This window comes from Elephantulus edwardii, unplaced genomic scaffold, assembly GCF_000299155.1.
Source record: "Elephantulus edwardii isolate Elephantulus edwardi_28Jun2011 unplaced genomic scaffold, EleEdw1.0 scaffold00010, whole genome shotgun sequence".
Lineage (NCBI taxonomy): Eukaryota > Metazoa > Chordata > Mammalia > Macroscelidea > Macroscelididae > Elephantulus > Elephantulus edwardii.
In genome coordinates this window covers 1,265,850-1,283,967 of record NW_006399760.1, presented here as the reverse complement: position 1 = coordinate 1,283,967, position 18,118 = coordinate 1,265,850, and the positions used below count along the sequence as shown (strand labels likewise).

Below are 18,118 nucleotides of genomic sequence, written 5' to 3'. Positions count from 1 at the left end.
GAAAAAAATCTTTGGGTTCACATTGGAAAAAGCCACATGACTCATTGTTATCCCTGTTTCTCAAGGGTTGTGACAGGATGACTGCTACCAGGTAGTCCTTTGAAGACCGTTCTTTTAGGGTAGCATTTTTTTTTTTTTTTTCAAAGATCCGGAATGTCCTCATTCATTCCACTTCATAGCTCACTTCTTTTTTAGACCCTTGGTGCTCTTCATTACTGAATGTCTCGTGACTGCTCTTCTAGTACTGGCGGTTCAGTGGTGAATAAAATATGCTGTCTCTATTCTCATAGAGCTTACCTTCTGGTGGAAAGAGACCAGCACTCAAGACATTTCAATCAGATAGCTCACTGTGATGGGCACAGTGAGAGCAGAGCAGGGTCAGGGGGGCAAGGGGAAAGTGAGGGTTCAGTGAGAGCAGAGCAGGGTCAGGGGGTGGAAGGGGAAAGTGAGGGTGGAGCAGGGTCAAGGGGGTGTAAGAGGAAAGTGAGAGTGCAGTGAGAGTGGAGCAGGTAAGGGGGCAAGAATGTCTATCTTAGGCAGTGAGGTAGGTCTTCTGAGAAAGAGACATTTGGATAAAATGTCCTAAATGAAAAAAGGAAGCCAGGCAAGAGGCAGTGTGAGAGGAGTCCTGAAGACCCTGAGACAAGGGTAGGTTTGGAATGTGGGAGGGTGAGGCAGGAAACCAGGGTCCTGAAGTAGAGTAATTGATGGGGGAAGGAAGCCCACTGCTGTGGGGCCAGGTCTGGTTATGATGACACCATGTTGGGTCTCCGAGGCTGTAACGTTATTTTAGGGGACAAGGCTGCTTGCCTTTCTCACGGAGCAACTGGTGGTTTATTTGCAGCCTAGTATGTTCCACACAATACCAGCAGGGCTCCTAAGTCAACGGTGTGAATGGGAGAAAGTCCGCTTGGGAAGAAATGCAGAACTGATCAGGAAGGGTCTGACTCTTTAGATTCTATTCTGAGCAAGAAGGAACTGTTACTAGCAGCAAATGGAAGTGACCTGATTTACACACACACACACACACACACACTTATTATTATGTGCCATCCAGTCACTTGTGACTCATAGCTATTCACACAATAGCTCTGAACGCTGCTCTATCCTGAGCCAATTTCACTGTCTCCCACATCTATCCACATTACGCCAGCTACTGTTATCAACTCATCTCATCCGGGGTTTTCCTCTCCTGCGCTGTCGCTCCACTCTTCCAGCCATGATGTCCTTCTCCAACTGGAAGCACTGCCTGCCCCCATACCCCTGATAATGCTATGAACACCCAATATGGCTAATCGTGACTTTCAGTGCTGGTGTCCTGACAGCACAGCTTGTACTGAGCCAGAGGACACTGCAGTTGCCTTGATCTGGGGGTCTGTCACCTCGCCCTCCTTTGGGTTTCTCACCTGGTCAGGCACACCCGCACGAAGTCCACGGCATGCTCTGAAAAGTGGTCTGGCAGCGGCGGCATCAGGCCTTGGTGCGCTCCAATGTAAAACATGGCAGCCATCCTGTGCATGGAGGCCAGGGGCGGCTTCCCTGTGGCCATTTCAAACACAGTGCAGCCGATGCTCCAGATGTCCGATTTCCTCCCATAGCCAGACTCGTTGATGACTTCTGGGGCCATCCAATACGGAGTCCCATGCATGGACTTAAGCATGTCACTGTGGGTGCCATTTAAGCCTGCCCATGCCAAACGCTTGGCACAGCCAAAGTCAATTAGCTTGATTATTCCCGTTGGCATGAGCATGACATTATTTCCTTTGATATCTCGATGCACCACACAGTTCTCATGGAGATAAGCAACACCCTGCAGAATTTGCTTCGTGTATTTACAGAACACCATCTCAGGCAATGGCCCAAAACGATTTATAATACTAGAGATTGACCCACCTGGGACAAACTCCATGAAAATGCTTACAATGTTCTCTTCCAAGCACGTCCCTAAATAGGCCACAATGTTGACGTGTTTCAGTGCCTTGAGGAGATCTACTTCTTCCTGCAGTTTTCTGTATTCTTTTTCAGTAGCTAATTTATCAGAGGTATCCAGAGCCACCTGTTTCACAGCGACTAGCTGCCCTTGGCTGGTAAGACCACAGTACACCTAGAAGGAACCAACACCCTGTTAAGAATAATAACAATTTTTTTCTGGAATGACTCTTGACACTTTGTCTTTACCTTCTTCTCTCAAAAGCCTTGTCCTCTTTCTGTGTGGACACATCATCGTCTAAATGCAGTACTTAAAATAAGCAGATTTCATAACTCTTAAGGAGTCGAGGTGGGGATGAGCCACAATAAGAATGGAAACCATATTGGCGTCCTGTGAAGTGGCCTGGATTGTTTAGGATCCCGGCAGCCCTGATGGCCAGCTGTGGAACTTTGGGGAAGCCCACATGACTTTTGACACTTACTTTTTCTCATCCATAAAACTAAGAGAACAACATTTTCCCCAAGGATGTCTAGATGAGATGGTGACTTGGGGAAACCACTCATACAGTTTATGTTAGTTTAAGAAATGGCTTTTTTTCCGTGAGATTTAGGGAGATAAATAAATCTCATCCAATTTCCAGCTGACTTTTAAGACAGAAGAACAAGAAAAATTTTAGATTTCAAGGACGCTTCCAGGAAATTTTCTATGTCAGATACATTCTTAGAAAGCAAAAAAAACCCAACAAACAAACAAACAAAAAAGCAACCAACAACAAAACCTCCACAAAATTCTCCACTTATCTCAACTGTAGATTTGGCTATGATCTCTGGAGTCTGGGTATTTGGCTTTAGATGCCGAGGAGCTATGGAAAGCTCTGAGGCTCTGATTTCAGGGACTCCATCTTCCCACCCTCTCACTGATTCTTAAGATGCCATAGCTAGAGTAGAGACAAATCCTATCTGGCTTTACCCATATTTATAAGTACCATCTAAAGAACTGGGACCTTAGATGGTTTCTTCTACAATCCACAAAACATAAGGAACATCTGATTTAATCATTCTGCAATGATTCCTCCAACTATTGAGGAAATTGGACCCAGGAGAATGAAAGGCTGCTGATGCTTTAGTCATTGTGCCACCACATGTTTTTATTATGTACTGTTGAGTCAGTACAGACTCATAGCTGACCCTCCAGCGAGTTTTCAGAGGCAGTAAATTGCACAAGAGGAGAATGCCCATCTTTTTCCTGTGAAACAGCTGGAAACTATGTCCCTTTAGCAGCATGGCTCCTGAAAAGAAGCTTGTGAATGAGAATCAGACTGAGATAAACAAAGACCAGATCATGAGGATAGGGTTTGGCCCCTGAAGACAGATTAGCCCAGAACCTTCAGTTCAATAAAGCAACAAATATCTTGCTTCAAACCAGTTTGAGTTGCATTTTCTACTACTATCAACAGGAGTGGCATCCACTTCCTAAACACCATGCTTCTATGAACTTTGTTAAATGTCGATAGTTGTAGAGGGGCTTCAGGTCTTTTGTTCATAGGGTCGCTATGAGTCATGCTCGACTGGAAGGCAATCAACAACAACATCATCAACTGTAAAACTTTAAAGTAAGAATGTGTCTTTGGATTTAGAAAAAGGGAAGGAGCTAGGAAGAGTGGGGATTTCTAGTTTTATCAGGTCTTCAGTGTGACTCACCGTGCCATAGGCTCCCTTCCCCAGGATATCACCCTTGGTCCACAGGATAGGCTCTTCACACTTTAAACTGTTTCCAGAAAAGGTCTTCTTTTCATTTGATAGGAGAAATTTCTCCTCTCTCTCATAAATCTTCAATCCATTACTGTACCCCTGGAATAAAAAAATAAATAGAAAAGTCCCCATTAAAATCTGAGACATGGAACTGGAGAGAAAGATTAGAGGTGCATTGTATATTTTTCCTTTCTAAAAGCACCCATCCAGCATTATTCTTACTGTTCACACCAATTACTGAGTTCATAGAGTTCCCAAGAAATGACCAAGCAGGACATCTTCATTTTGTACTTCAGTCTTGTTTCTAAGCTACATTTATCTGCATATTTTATAAAGAGAAGCTCTTGGGCCTGCTCATCTTGGACCTACAAGGACCTGTAGACTACTAATACTGCCTTTTGAGAATGAGTTCTCTCAAAGCCTTGACCATCAGAATAGACACACACATTGATGTGTGCTAACATGCCTGTACTTCTCAGCAACCCATCTCTTTGTCTCTTTAGAATTCCTATTAGTTCAGTCATCTTGCCCCTACATGCAGACAATCATAAACAGAAACATACACATATTCACACATACATACATGTATACACATAAACTGTGCACATAGACACAAATATTAAGTATGTTGTTGTTATGTGCCAACGAGTGGCTTGCGACTCTTAGTGACCCTATGTACAACAGCCCTAAACCCTGCTCTATCCTGTGCCAACTTCACTGTCTCTGACATACCCATCCTGACTACGCCAGTCACTGAATCAATACACTTCATAGAGGATCTTCCTCTCCTGTGCTGTCCCTCCACCCTCCCAAGCATGATGTCCCTCTCCAAGGACCAGTCCCTCCTTACAACATGTCCAAAGTATGTCAGATGAAGCCTCAGAATCCTTACCTCCAAGGAGCAGCCTGGTTTAACCCTCTCCAGGCTGAACCTGTTTGTTTTCTTAGCAGACCATGGTACACTCAATAGTCTTCTCCAGCACCACAGCTCAAAGGCATCAATTCTTCTATCTTCCCTTGTCACTGTCCAGCTCTCCAATGCATAGCAAGTGATTGCAAAGACAATGGTCTGTATCAGGAGCACCTTAGTGTCCAGAGTGAAACCATTGCTCTTCAGTGCCCTGGAAAGGTCCCTAACAGCAGACTTTCCCATCACAATGTGTCTTTTAATTTCCTGGCTGCTGGTGCCAAGAGTGTTGACTGTGGAACCAAGCAAACTACAGCTGTGAACAATCTCAATCTCTTCACTATCCATCCTGATGTTGCCAGTTGGCCCAGTGGTGAAACTCTTTGTCTTGATATTGGGCCTCAATCCATATTGAAGGCTGCAATCCTGCACCCTCTGCAGCAAGTGCTTTAGGGTTGTGTCATCTGCATAACACAGACTGTCGATGGATCTTCCACCAATCCTGATGCCACACTCTCCTCATAGAGCCCAGTCTCCTAGGTAATCTGTTCTGCATATAGGTTGAAAAAATATGGAGATAGGACACATCCCTGGTGTACACCCTTCCCAATTTTGAACCATGCAGTGTTTCCTTGCTCTGTTCTGATGACTGCCTCTTAGTTCAAGTATAGGTTTCTCATTAGCATGATCAAGTGTTCTGGGATTCCCATTCTTCTCAGAGTTAGCCACAGTTTGTTATGATCCACACAGTCAAACGCCTTTGCATAATCAATGGAACACAGATAGACATACCTCTGCTATTCCCTGCTTTCAGCTAAGATCCATCTAACATTACCTACAATATCCCTAGTACCATGATCAAACCCAACCTGGATTTCTGGCAGTTTTCTGCTGATGTGCTGTTCCAGTCATTTTTTTATAATCGTCAGCAGAATCTTGCTTGCATGTGAAATTAATAATATTGTTCTATAGTTTCCACACTCTGTTGGGTCACCCTTCTTTGGAATGGGAACAAATAAATATAGATCCCATCCAGTCAGTTGGCCAAGTGATTATTTTCCGGATTTCTTGGCACAACTTGGTGAGCACATCCAGGGCAGCATCTGTTAGCTGAAATACGTCAATTGGTATACCATCTATTCCTGGGGCCTTATTTTTTGCTAAACAAATTTTCCTCTAAGCAGCTTGAACTTCTTCCTTCATCACCATAGGCTCTTCCTCATATCTTGTTTCATGAAATTCTTCTGTGTCTGCCAATTCCTTTCAATACAGTGACTCTGTATCCTCTTCCTATCTTCTTTTAATATTTCCTGGATCATTTAATATTCTGCCTAAAGCATCCTTAATTATAGCAACTCGAGGTTTGAATTTGTTCTTCAGTTCCTTGAGTTTAAGAAATGCTGAGTGAGTTCGGCCCTTTTGATTTTCTGGCTCTAGTTCCTTGCATATTTCATTGTTCTAAATATTTCAATTAAAAATTCCATAGAACAATGTAGATCAAAATGATGGGGATGGGATGATGGAGGACAGAATTTCAAATTTCATAGACTCTAAGCTTTCTGAAGCAATAGAGGATGGAAGAATCCCTGAAACTATTGATCTGAAATAATCTTTAAACTTTAAACCATAAATGGCACCTGAAGTTATCTTAAAACCTGACATTGGTAAAGGAAAGGGGAAAGGTCCAGTGTGAAAAACAATGTATATGAACTTTATAAAATCTGTATGTAAACCAGTATAACAATTTTTTTAAAGCCCATAAACCCCTCACAATACTTTACCTAAAAATAGTAAAAATGGTCTGTCTTGGGAATTCTGCTTTTTAAAGAACTATCCAGATGAGAACATATTGACAACAGCAACTCAAAAGTATATAAGAATCCAGAGCATCATTGTGTTTATAGTAATGTTAATGTTGTTATTGATGTTGTTAGGTGGCCTCCAATCCACTATGAGTCATAGGGACCCTATGAATAACAGATTTTAACCTGGCCTATCTGGCTGGAGCCTCACCATCTCTAATATGCTCTAGCCCATTGTTACAGTCACTGTGTCAATCCACATCTCGAAGATTCTTCCTCTGGTTCTCTGATCCTCCACATTCTCCAGCATGGTATTTCTTTACAAGAACTTCTCCTGACAACACACCCAAAGTATGTGAGATGAATTTTTACCATCTTCGCCTCTAAAGCAGCATCCTGGCTGTGCATTCTCTAAGACAGACTTTTTTTTATTGTTGTGGTGATGAGGGAGGAGAATCCAGATGAGAGGAGGTGAGAACAGATGAGATGAGATGAGATGAGATGAGATGAGATGAGATGAGATGAGATGCACAACTGAAAGAACGTAGTCAATGACACTACACGAAACATTAAAAACTATTGAAATGGGTGTAAGTTTTGCTGTGTATATCTCCAACAACAACAAAGTAAATAAAAAGGAGGGGGGTGTGAAATCCAGGAAATACCTGTTCCTATTCTTTTTTCTACTTTCCTGTTCTATGCCAAACAAGTGAAGACAATTTTGTCCATGTTTTCTTGAGTCCAAGAGCTGAGTTTTGTACACACTCTGCCTCTAGTTCCTAGCCCAGTGCCAGAAACTCAGCAGGAATCAATAATCATTTTGTTTGTTTTAAAGTTGTTTTTGTCCTATGCTGTCGAGTCTCTTGTGACTCAACGACCCTATGTACAACAGCCCTAAACCCTGCTTGGTCCTGTGCCAATCACACTGTCTCTGACACACCCATTCCGATTACCCCAATCACTGAATCAATCCACCTAAGAGAGGGCCTTCCCCTCCTCTTCTGTCCCTCCAACCTCCCAAGCATGATGTCTCTCTCCAAGGACTGGTCTCTCCTTACAAGTCCAAAGTATGTCAGACAAAGTCCCTGCATCCTTGCCTCCAAGGAGCAGTCTGGTTTAACCCTTTCCAGGATAAATCTGTTTGTTTTCTTAGCAGTCCATGGTACACTCAGTACTGTTCTCCAGCACCACAGCTCAAAGGCATCAATTCTCCTTCTATCTTCTCTAGTCATTGTCCAACTCTCTGACGCATAACAAGTGATTGCAAAGACCATGGCCTGTATTAGATGCACCTTACTCTCCAGAGTGACACCATTGCTCTTCAGTGTCCTGCAGAAGTCCCTAACAGCAGACTTTCCCATCGCAATATGTCTTTTAATTTCCTGGCTGCTGGTGCCAAGAGTGTTGACTGTGGAGCCAAGTAAACTGAAGCTGTGAACAATCTCTTCACCATCCATCCTGATGCTGTCAATTGGCCCAGTGGTGAGAATATTTGTCTTCTTGATATTGAGCCTCAATCCATATTGAAGGCTGCAGTTCCCCACCCTCTGCAGCAAGCGCGTTAAGTCCTCCCCAGTTTCAGCAAGCACGGTTGTGTCATCTGCATAACGCAGATTGTTAATAGATCTTCCACCAATCCTGATGCCACACTTCTCCTCATAGAGCCCAGCCTCTGGGGTAATCTGTTCTGCATACAAGTTGAAAATGTATGGAGATAGGACACATCCCTGACGTATACCTTTCCCAATTTTGGACCGTTCAGTGTTTCCTTGCTCTATTCTGACGACTGCCTCTTGATCGAAGTATACGTTTTGCATTAGCATGATCAAATGTTCTGGGATTAGCACTAGACCAGTGCAAGAAAGCAAATGTCACATTAAAGAACATGGCATTTTTGGTGTCTCAGTGTAAATATACAAGTTATCTTTGCATTATACTGTATTCTACTGTTGTTGTTTACCGTTGAGTCAGAACTGACTCACAGCTGACCCTCTGGTGGTTCTCAGAGGCAGTTAATTGCACTGGAGTAGATTGCCCATCATTCTCCCATGGAACAGCTGACAGATTTGAACTCCATGCCTTCGATACTGTGGCACAGCTTCTATATGGTCTACTCATTATGTAATAAGATTATGAAAAGATGTGAGGTATTGGTGTAATTACCGAAATGGGGCAGAGACAGGAAGTGAGCACATGCTGTTTGAAAAAGGTAACTGATCAATTTGCTCAATGTGCAGTTGCCATAAACTTCCCATTTGCAAAAGCAAACAAAACTCCATTAAGAAAATACCACAAAAGACCAAAATCCAGAATATCTGTGAAGTGCAATAAAGAGAAGCACAAAAAATAAAGTCTGCCTACAGTTGGTCATTTCAGAACAAATTCTCAACTTCAAGGAATCTTTAAGAAATGTTCCTTTCACATACTCATATGATTTACAATGAGCCTGTAAGCCTCTCCAAAGGCCATGTTCATATTTACCTTCTTACAGGTCACCTGGGGAAAAGTTTTACCTGTAATTATCTCACTTCTAATATTTGAGTGAAAAGGTTCAATAAAACACTGACTTATTTATAGAAGTCATCCTGCTGTATCAACGAATGCAGGCATTACACTTTAGTGTTGCTGTTGTTGTGTTAAAGCTAGGTAATATCCAAAAGTAAGGTGACAGAACGAAAACACCAAAACCTGATTTTACCAACCTGGATTTTGACGCTTGCTGCTTCTCTGCCCAATTCATGGGTGGTATTTCCTCTCCTACTGAAGCCAAAATTTAGACTTTCAAAATCTGCTTCATTTGCCATTGTTTGGCAAGAGTTGTTATCTTTTTCATCAAGAGCTAAGAGTTCTGCAGCTAGACAGCCCAGCAGTTCATCTGTCAGTTCTTCATTCTTTACAGAGCTTAGAATTTCTTGGGAAATTGAGTTTTCATCATCTAAAGACTTCTCAAACATTTGAGACGTCGTCGATTTACCTGATAAACTATCATGGTCCAAAGAATGCAAAGAATGGGCCCAATCTTGATATCTTTGGGAAGTTGTGCATCCTTTTTTCTCATGGAAAGAGAAGTTCATGAATATCTTAGACGTATCAGAAACACTGTCAAATTCGAGATCATCAGTTACAATTGAGTCAGCATTTAAACTAACGAGGGAGTCTTGGTTCTCCTTTTCTTGCATTACGTGTTCGTTGGCATTCTTCTTACTGGGCAGTGCCCAGCTGTTTTCCGATGGGATGGATGGGATCTGCTGATGTAGCTCTTCAAGTTCCTGCAAATCTCTAAGGCTCCTGACAAGGAGCTGATTGTTACAAACATCTCCTTCGTTGGCCGACTCTTCCACAGAGACCTCTTCAACCACAGGCAAATCTGAAACAGGAAGGGATTCCTTCTGTTCCATGGACTCCTCAGGACATGGAACCAATTTCATGGGCTGAGCATCATCTTTGAAAGAGAGAAAGCCGTTTCCTGAAGATCTTACTTCCCATTCTGATTCTACAACGCCATCAATATTGTCAAGGTCGTCTAGATTCCCAGCTATTACTGGCTTGCAACTCTTTTCTTTAGAAACCAAACTTCTGTGTTTTTGTTTCATGCTGAGAGAAGTCTTTGGAGGTTTTGCATGTGGTCTTTTCTGGGAATGTCTGGTCCTGCTATTATTGCTCCTCTCACCCACTGACGGTCGACATTTGTTGGTGATACATCTGCCCGATGGAGCTGAGCATATCTCACGGTAATGTTTGTTTTCATGTCGCCCAGCCTCTCTTACATGACAATAAACAGGGGTCCCAAACATCTCATAGATCCCAGGTCCATTGCTAGTCGAATTGATTTCTCTGAACATGTCACTGTACTTGAGATCTAGCTGGTTTACGTTTGGTTCTATCTGTTGCCCAGTAAAAGGAACAGAAGACTTTTTTGTCCCTGGATTTTTACAGATACAAGGGAATGATGGCCTTTTCGGCTTCAGAGCCCGGTAAGTCGATTGCTTCTTTTCTGTCTGTGGCATTTTCCTTTGAAACTTGGGTGAGTGCTGAGACTTGGGGTCAACATGCCCCAAGGCAGGGAATACTTGTGTTTTTAAGCTGGTTTTGTGCATGGTAGGCTTCATGGACCCTTCAGTGGAAGTCACACAATTCTGAGCTGGCCTGTTAATTATCTTGGGTTTGGAATCCAACTTATGTCTACAGGTTTCCACCTTCTGTTTGCCATTGTCCCGTGGCACACGTATGTTGAGGCTGTGGGTGATGGTATGAAGATTACCTTTTCTCTTTTGGAGGCTTGGTTTGACCATTGCTGGTTCTTTGGGGACTTCCTCACTGGGCAAAGTGAAGCAGGTAAGAGGCACCATTTCATTCATTTCTGCTTTGGTTGCTTCTACTGATGTTTTCATGTTTGTCTCCATGCCACTATGGTCCTCTGGGAGTTTTCCAATGATGCCATCAGGGGCTCTATTGGACAAGCTTTGAAGCGCAGGACACTCTTCTAATTGATCACCATTTTGCTCCATTGCATCTCCTTTTCCCACTGAAGCACTTTCTGAGTCAGTTTTGTGACTTCTAATCTCTTCATCCTGGCCTTGCATTGCCTTCGAATGCTGAGCTTCTTGGAGCTTGCTTCGGATCACACAGGCAAACTCTAATCCTTGTTCATGGTTTTGGAGTACCGAGTTCTCTTTATTTGTTGATGAAAGACTTTGAGAGCTCTCTTCTCTCACATTTCTCATTTCATTCCCAGGGCAGCTTCTATCCTCTTCCCTCTCAGTGGAAATAAACTCTTCCTTATAATTCTCAAACAACATCAGAGATTGTCCCTTTTCAAAGTTATCGCTTTCAATTTCATGACATCCTTCTATTTCCATAGATTTCCATTCCTTCCCCACTTCCGAGTATTCTCTGCGTAAGTTAGCCTCCCAAAAAGAGCACATATTCCTGGACCAAATGAAACTATCAGAAGATCTGAGGGAGTGTTCTGTAAACACTTTATGCGGGACTTCCTGTTGCTTGTTTGATGGTCTAAACTCATCAGACTGACTAATGATCTCTGTGATCTTAGGTCTGAAGGACAGGGGGCTTGGAACACGTCTTTCTCTCTCTTTCTGAGCCTTGTGGTTTAGAGGGGGTGTAAGGAGACCAGATCTTCTGGGCAGGAGTGACAATGGTAGCAGAGGTAACTAAAAGGAAAGAGAAGAAAAAAAACCAACTCATGAGTGCAGACACATAAATAGCGTATAAAATGGTTTAAGGTCATTCAAAGAGATTCTAAGATACTCTTTGGAAAGACCTTTAAAGGACAAAGCTACCATGGTTATCATAATTTTTAATTAAAATTACATTTTCAGTGACTTGTTAAACCATCATAAAACAGTGTTTTTCATTATATTCATAATTCTGTATTTTAAAACAAATCCCTTATCACATGTTACATTTTTAAAAAAAATATTTTAATGAAAGTTTACAGACACTTTGAATTTCCATTCATTCATAATTGCACACTTTCCTCCCTGCTGACCGCTCCCTCCCAGTTCACTTTTCTCTTTGAAAAGTAAAAAAAAAATTAAAAAAATTTCATTGTTATACAATTCCCCAGTCAACTCCACTATGCAGCTTTCATTCTGGACTCTTGTCATGACAGTAATAACCAATCACATATTCCTTCTAACAGATCTCTCCCTCATCTGACTGGAACCCGTATTTACTGTTGGTGGGAGTGTAAAAATGGTGCAACCACTATGGAAGGCTGTGTGGCACTTTCTCAAAAAGTTGGAAATAAAAATACCATTTGGCCCAGCAATTCCACTATTGGGAATATACCCTAAAGAAACCAGAACTGCCACTGGAGCAGGTACATGCTCATGCATGTTTATTGCAGCTTTGTTCAAAATAGCAGAGTTTGAAACAACCCAAGTGTCCGTCAACAAACGAATGACTAGAGAAGTTGTGGTATAGTCACACAATGGAATACTAGGCTTAATTGAAAAACAAGGAACACATGAAATATTATACAAAATGGGTGATCATGGAGGACATTATGCGGAGTGAAATATCTCAGTCACAAAAGGACAAATACTGCATAGTGCCACTGTTGCAAAGCGGGACTGACATTGGAGTTGGGGGGAATCTAAGAGGGGATAAGTAATGTTAAACATTTGAAGGTAATAGACATTTGTCTTAGCTCCTTTTTATTTTTCACAGACTTGATCTAAGATTTTAAAATTCCCACTTAGGACAGTTTAAAATTACTGGTCACATCTACTTTAACAATGTTCATTAGTTGTTGTTGTTGTTAGGAGCCGTTAAGTTGGATCAAGTTCACAGCTGGCCCTCCAGCAGGTTTTCAGTGTTAAACTATACAAGGGGAGATTGCCCATCTTTCTCCCATGGAGCTTCTGGCTAGATTCCAACCGAGGGCCTTTGCGTTGGCAGCGCAGCTCTCAGGAGGTCACCTGATTAACTCAAAATTTGCATCCAGAACACAATTGTTATGAATCCTACTGCTAAAGTGGGATATAAAAGTACCACATTCCCTACTTTTTTACCTGGACAGCTCTTTTTTCTCTGCCCTGCTTTTTCCAAGCTAAGTTAGATTTTAATCATCAACCTCTAGAGGTCACTGTAACCCAATGCGTAACATTGAGTTTTATTGATATTAATGAATTATAAACTCATTTTATAAATATTTCTTGAGTTTTGTTTTCGCCGGCCTTTCCCTAAATACGCACATTCAGTACTAATTATATTGACATTTTTATAAATAGGACTTGTGGGTAATTGCGAGTTATATATTTAACTTCATTATATTGACATCAATATATCAAATTTAAAAAACAATCTAAAATCCATTGCCACCAACTCATAGGTGAGCCTTTCGTGAGTTTTCAGAGGCAGTAAACCACATGGGGAGAAACTGCCCATCTTTCTCCTGCAGAGCTTCTGGTGGATCTGAGCTGACTGCCTTAGGCTTAGCAGTTGAACTCCCGGTCCATTCTGCCACCAGAGCTCCTTCCATTAAGATTATAATCAAGAATGTTCTCTGAGATGGATCTACTCTGTAAGCCCTAACCGACTCAGCCACCTACAAAGCCTGGTAGTAGCTAGGCATAAATATTTTCTTAAAGGACACAGAAGGTAAACATAGTGGAGAGAATAAAAGAAAGCAAAGGTTTAACCAAATATTTTACTTTAATTTTTTTTAAACGTCTTCTTGCTAAAAGAGAACAAAGTTGCCTCTGAGTCACTTCCAATTCAAGGCAATTTGATGCATTAGAGCAGAACCGTGCTTCACAGGCCGTTTAATGACTAGTTTTTCAGAAGTAGATCTCCAGGCATTTCTTTCAAGGTACTTTTGAGTGGGCTCAAACCACTCCTGTCTAGGTAGCATGTGAGCACCTTAAATCAATTATTTCAACTCCCAGGGACTCCTCAACTCATTGTCCTTGAATCAGAACCAACCCATAGTTAATCCTCCGTCCGTCTCCAAGCTGGTCAACTGCCTGCAGGAGATTGTTCATATTTCACCCTCTGACTCACTGATGCATTTGAACAGCCTCAAAGGTGTGGCCTTTGGGTTAGCAGCATAATGCCCTACGGATTGATTCTGTCATCAGAGCTCTTCACTTGTGATAAAAACAAACCAAACAAAACATTGTTGAATTCTGACTCTGTAGGGTTGAACAGTAACTCATAGCGCAGAGTAAAAGAACTTACAGAATGTCTAGATTTTAAAATAAAAGTAAAATATTCTAAGAGAGCTGTTCCTGAATTACGCAGTGATAATGAGTAATACAACCCTTGTTCAAAGAAATGAACACAAGAAGGCAATTTTCCTACAAATTATTTGCTATTCTGTAAACGATAGGTGAATTATTCTTTTTTTTTTTCTGGAATGGAATTTCTAAAGATTTTGGTTCTGAGTTGTTTGATGGAGTTTATCAGTAGCCCCCCCCCCAAATTCTTTTATTTTAATTTTCTGTCAGAAATACTAAAATAATCTTACCTCAATTCTTCGGTTAACATGCTTCACATCAGAGGTAGAAAACTCTGTAGTAAGGGAAAAATAATATTCTTAGTAGCAAGTGAACATAATGAGATTGAAGTCAAAATTTATGAAGGGGTGAAATGAAGGCCAGGTTTGAGGAAAAATAGAAACGAAGACCATTTTCTCCTGTATATTTGACCATGGGCATATAACGAGGGAAGCTCTGATGACCTAGAGGTAAGAAGCTGCACTGCAATCCCAAAGGCATGTGGTTCGAATCCATCAGCTGCTCCACCAAAGAAGAATGGGCAATCTCCCCATGTGCAATTAACTGCCTCTAAAAACCCACTGGAGGATTGGCTATGAGTTGGTTCTAACTGAATGGTACACAACATACAGTGAATACACAAGATTTCAGGCCACTTGACTACCACTCTTAGTGATTCTGTGAACAGCAGGTCAGAACCGTGCCCTATCCTATGCCATCTTCACAGTCTCTGATATGCTCAAGCCCATTGTTAAAGTCATTGTGTCAGGCCAGGGAATGGGTTTTCTGCTTCTCTGTTTCTCTCTCTCTGTCTCTCTCTCTCTCTCACACACACACACACACACACCCCACTGCCACCAACTCGATGCTGACTCAGAGAGACCTTGTAGGGACAGATGAAATTGTCCCTTAGGGTTTTCAAGGCTGTGACTCTATGAAAGCAGACTGTCACATATTTTTCTTGTTAAAAAATACCACTGGCCTTTCCATTAGCAGCCAGTAGTCTTAACCACAGTGTCACCAGAACTACTTTACAAATACACACGCCCATACTCATATTCTGATAGGAGATACACGAGCTCTGGCTTCATTACTCACAGGTGCTGTAACACCAGTCCTCACACCCTAGAGCCAATAAGATGAGAGCTAGCTGTTTACTTGCACTTATGGTCGGGGTTACACTGAAGGAGGAAAGCCTGAAATTGTAAGAGTTGGAGTTACAGAGCTTCTGGTCCTTCAGTCCATTTCCACATTCAGTGAAAGAGAGCCTTTTGTAAGCCAATGTCTGCAGAGGCATGGGAAAACTAGTTTCTAGGTTTTATTATGCTAGAATGTGAGAGAACACCTCTTAGGGAGATGGCCTCTAAATCTCTCCAGAGCAATACTCTGTCTCTAACTTCCAGGCACATTTGCCCTTCAGTCACTTGTAAACTAAATTTTCTGGTGCTTTCTTCTTGGAAAGACTGGACTGTATAGAAATGTGAGAATATTTGAAGACCATTGACTCCCAAGTGTTGTTTGGACTTATGTGTATGGTGGGACCCAACATCTGCATAGAACTCAAAGGGGGTGGGAAGATAAAGGGACAGATGGGACTTACTTTCCAGGTAGTGCAAAACCTGGATTGTGTTCTCTTTTTTTCACTGAGCTACCAATTCCAATTAATGGTGAGCCATGCATGCCTTTGAGTTGTGGTGTTGGAGAATAGTACTGAATATACCATGGAACACCAAGAAAACAAACAAATATGACTTGGAAAAAATGCAGCCAAGGTGCTCCTTAGAGGCAAAGATAGTAAAGCTTCATCTTATATACTTTGGGCATGTTGTTAGGAAGGACTAGTCCTTGGAAATGGACATCATGCTTAAGAAAGCAGAAGGTCAGTGCAAGAAAGGAAGAGCCTCAAAAAGATGGATCAACTCAGTGACTGTAACAATGGGTTTGAATTATATCAGGGATGATGAAGACGGCCCAGAATAGGGCCAGGTTCAGATCTGCTGTTCAGAGGGTCAGGAAGAGTCGTAGTTGTCTCAATGTCACATAACAACAAAGGAGTTGTAGCTGACTCAACAACACCTAACAACAACAACAACAACATGTGTTTTAGAGTGGAACTGTTATGCTATAGGATTTTCAGTGGATAATTTTTCAGAAAAAAAATTGCTTGGTCATTCTTCCAAAATATTTTTGGGTGGATTCAGACCTTCTATTCTTCAATTAGATGCAGGAGAAGAATGGGTAATCTCCTATGTGATTAACTGCCTCTGAAAATCTGAGGGAGGGTCAGCTATGGGTCGGATCCGACTCACCAGTACACAACCACCATTCAGTTATCAGCAGAACACATTGCCCTTGTTCAAGGCCTGCACGGGGAGATCACAACAAAAATGAAACCCCTGGAGAGAAGCAGAAATGGAAGCTATCAAGTACCACTGATGGTGGGGTTCTGCAGGGAGCAGCTCTGCTAACCCTAAGACACCTCTATGGAGGTTCGAATCCACCAGCAGCTCCAAAAGAGAGGAAAAAGAGAGAGAAAGTTAAGGAATCTCTTTCCCTGTGATTTACAGCCTCAGAAACCATAGTGTCAGCTATGGAGGACTTCCAACTCAATGCAATGAGAGTGAGAGAGAGAATGAGAGGTATCTCTGAAGGAAGGTGGTGATGCAGGCAAGGCTTAATGCAAAGGCTACTTTGAAGTTCCTACAAGAAGTAGATTCCAGATTTCCTGCTTCACCCCCAGCCAACAGGTGACTGAAAGCTTATTCTTTGTTTCCACCCCCTTTTATTTATTCATTGTTGCACTTTTTCTCCTCTCTTTCCCCCGTCCCCAGCCCATCACACAATGCACCCATTATTCTAGATTATCCTCAAACAGACACTTCATAATTATATATTCCTTTTGGACAGTTCTTCCCCTCATCTGTTCAATGCAGTGTTCATTTTGTATCTACTCTTTCCCTTCCTTCCCAACCCTCCCACTCGATCTGTACTACTTCATAACAGCAGTGTTATGCAGTAGTTGTCCTTTTGTGACTGAGATACTTAGCATAATGTTCTCAAGGCTCTCCTATGTTGTGTAATGTTTTACTATATCATTATTTTTCAATGGTGTATAGTATTCCATTGTGTGGATGCACCATAGTTTTTCTATCCATTTGTTTATTGATGGGTACTCAGGTTGCTTCCATCTCTTTTGTGAATACTATTGTGAATACTGCATCAATAAATATGGATGTGCATATATCCATCTGAGCTGTAGCTCTGGTTTCTTTAGCGTATATTCTTAGTAGTGGAATTACTGGGTCAAATGGTATTTCTATTTCCAATTTTAAAAAAAAATCTTATTGACAGTATTTATTTATCTTTCCTCAGTCAAACCCTGAGCCAATCACTTTCCTCAGGCTGCCTGGGAAGTTACAGGGAAAGGAACAATAGGGTAGACGAGACAGGCGGGAGAAAACCAACAAACTATGGGAGGTGGAGATGGCTCCTTCACATGGCAAAGAGGATCAGAAAGGCCACCATCAGGCAAAAGAGACCCATGGCCTCTAAGAGGGCGATGCCCAGAATGGTATAGGAGAAGAACTGCTGCTTCAGAGAAGGACTCCTGGCATAACCAATGATGAGGCTCCCAAACACAGTCCCAATCCCAGCTCCAGAGCCAGCCACTCTAACTGTGGCAGCCCCAGCCCCAGTGAACGTAGCTGATGTATCAATATCCCTTGAGATAGTACTGGTTTGGAAGCTGCGACTAGGGTTAAATGAAATCAACGAACAGGGGGCTGTCAAGCAGCTGAAATTCTCATCTCTCAGTGTCTCTGGTTGTTTCAGGACCACTGCAGACAATGGACAACTCAGCAGCTGAGAGGTGCTCCTGGCCAGGGAAGGGGTGGAGACAAACTTGATGCAGGTATACATTTTCAGGGGATGAGGGGCTGTGGCAGGAAAGTTGCTCCTAGTACAGAGAAGACAGAGCTATTTCCAAC

At 42.1% G+C, this 18,118-nt stretch overlaps 1 protein-coding gene across 5 annotated transcripts in view; it reads right to left on the bottom strand.

Annotated features, from left to right (window-relative positions):
- The window catches only part of MAP3K19 (mitogen-activated protein kinase kinase kinase 19), a 68,277-nt gene that overhangs the window by 1,016 nt on the left and 49,143 nt on the right, over positions 1-18,118 (bottom strand). For 2 of the 5 annotated variants that reach the window (XM_006880738.1, XM_006880739.1), the window contains 4 exons: positions 14,384-14,427; positions 9,093-11,561; positions 3,631-3,780; positions 1,407-2,104 (listed from right to left, as the gene is read on the bottom strand). In XM_006880738.1, the coding sequence (XP_006880800.1) occupies positions 1,407-2,104; positions 3,631-3,780; positions 9,093-11,561; positions 14,384-14,427 (3,361 nt within the window). The remainder of the gene's footprint in view (positions 1-1,406; positions 2,105-3,630; positions 3,781-9,092; positions 11,562-14,383; positions 14,428-18,118) is intronic. The other 3 variants (XM_006880740.1, XM_006880741.1, XM_006880742.1) reach the window with 3 other exon arrangements.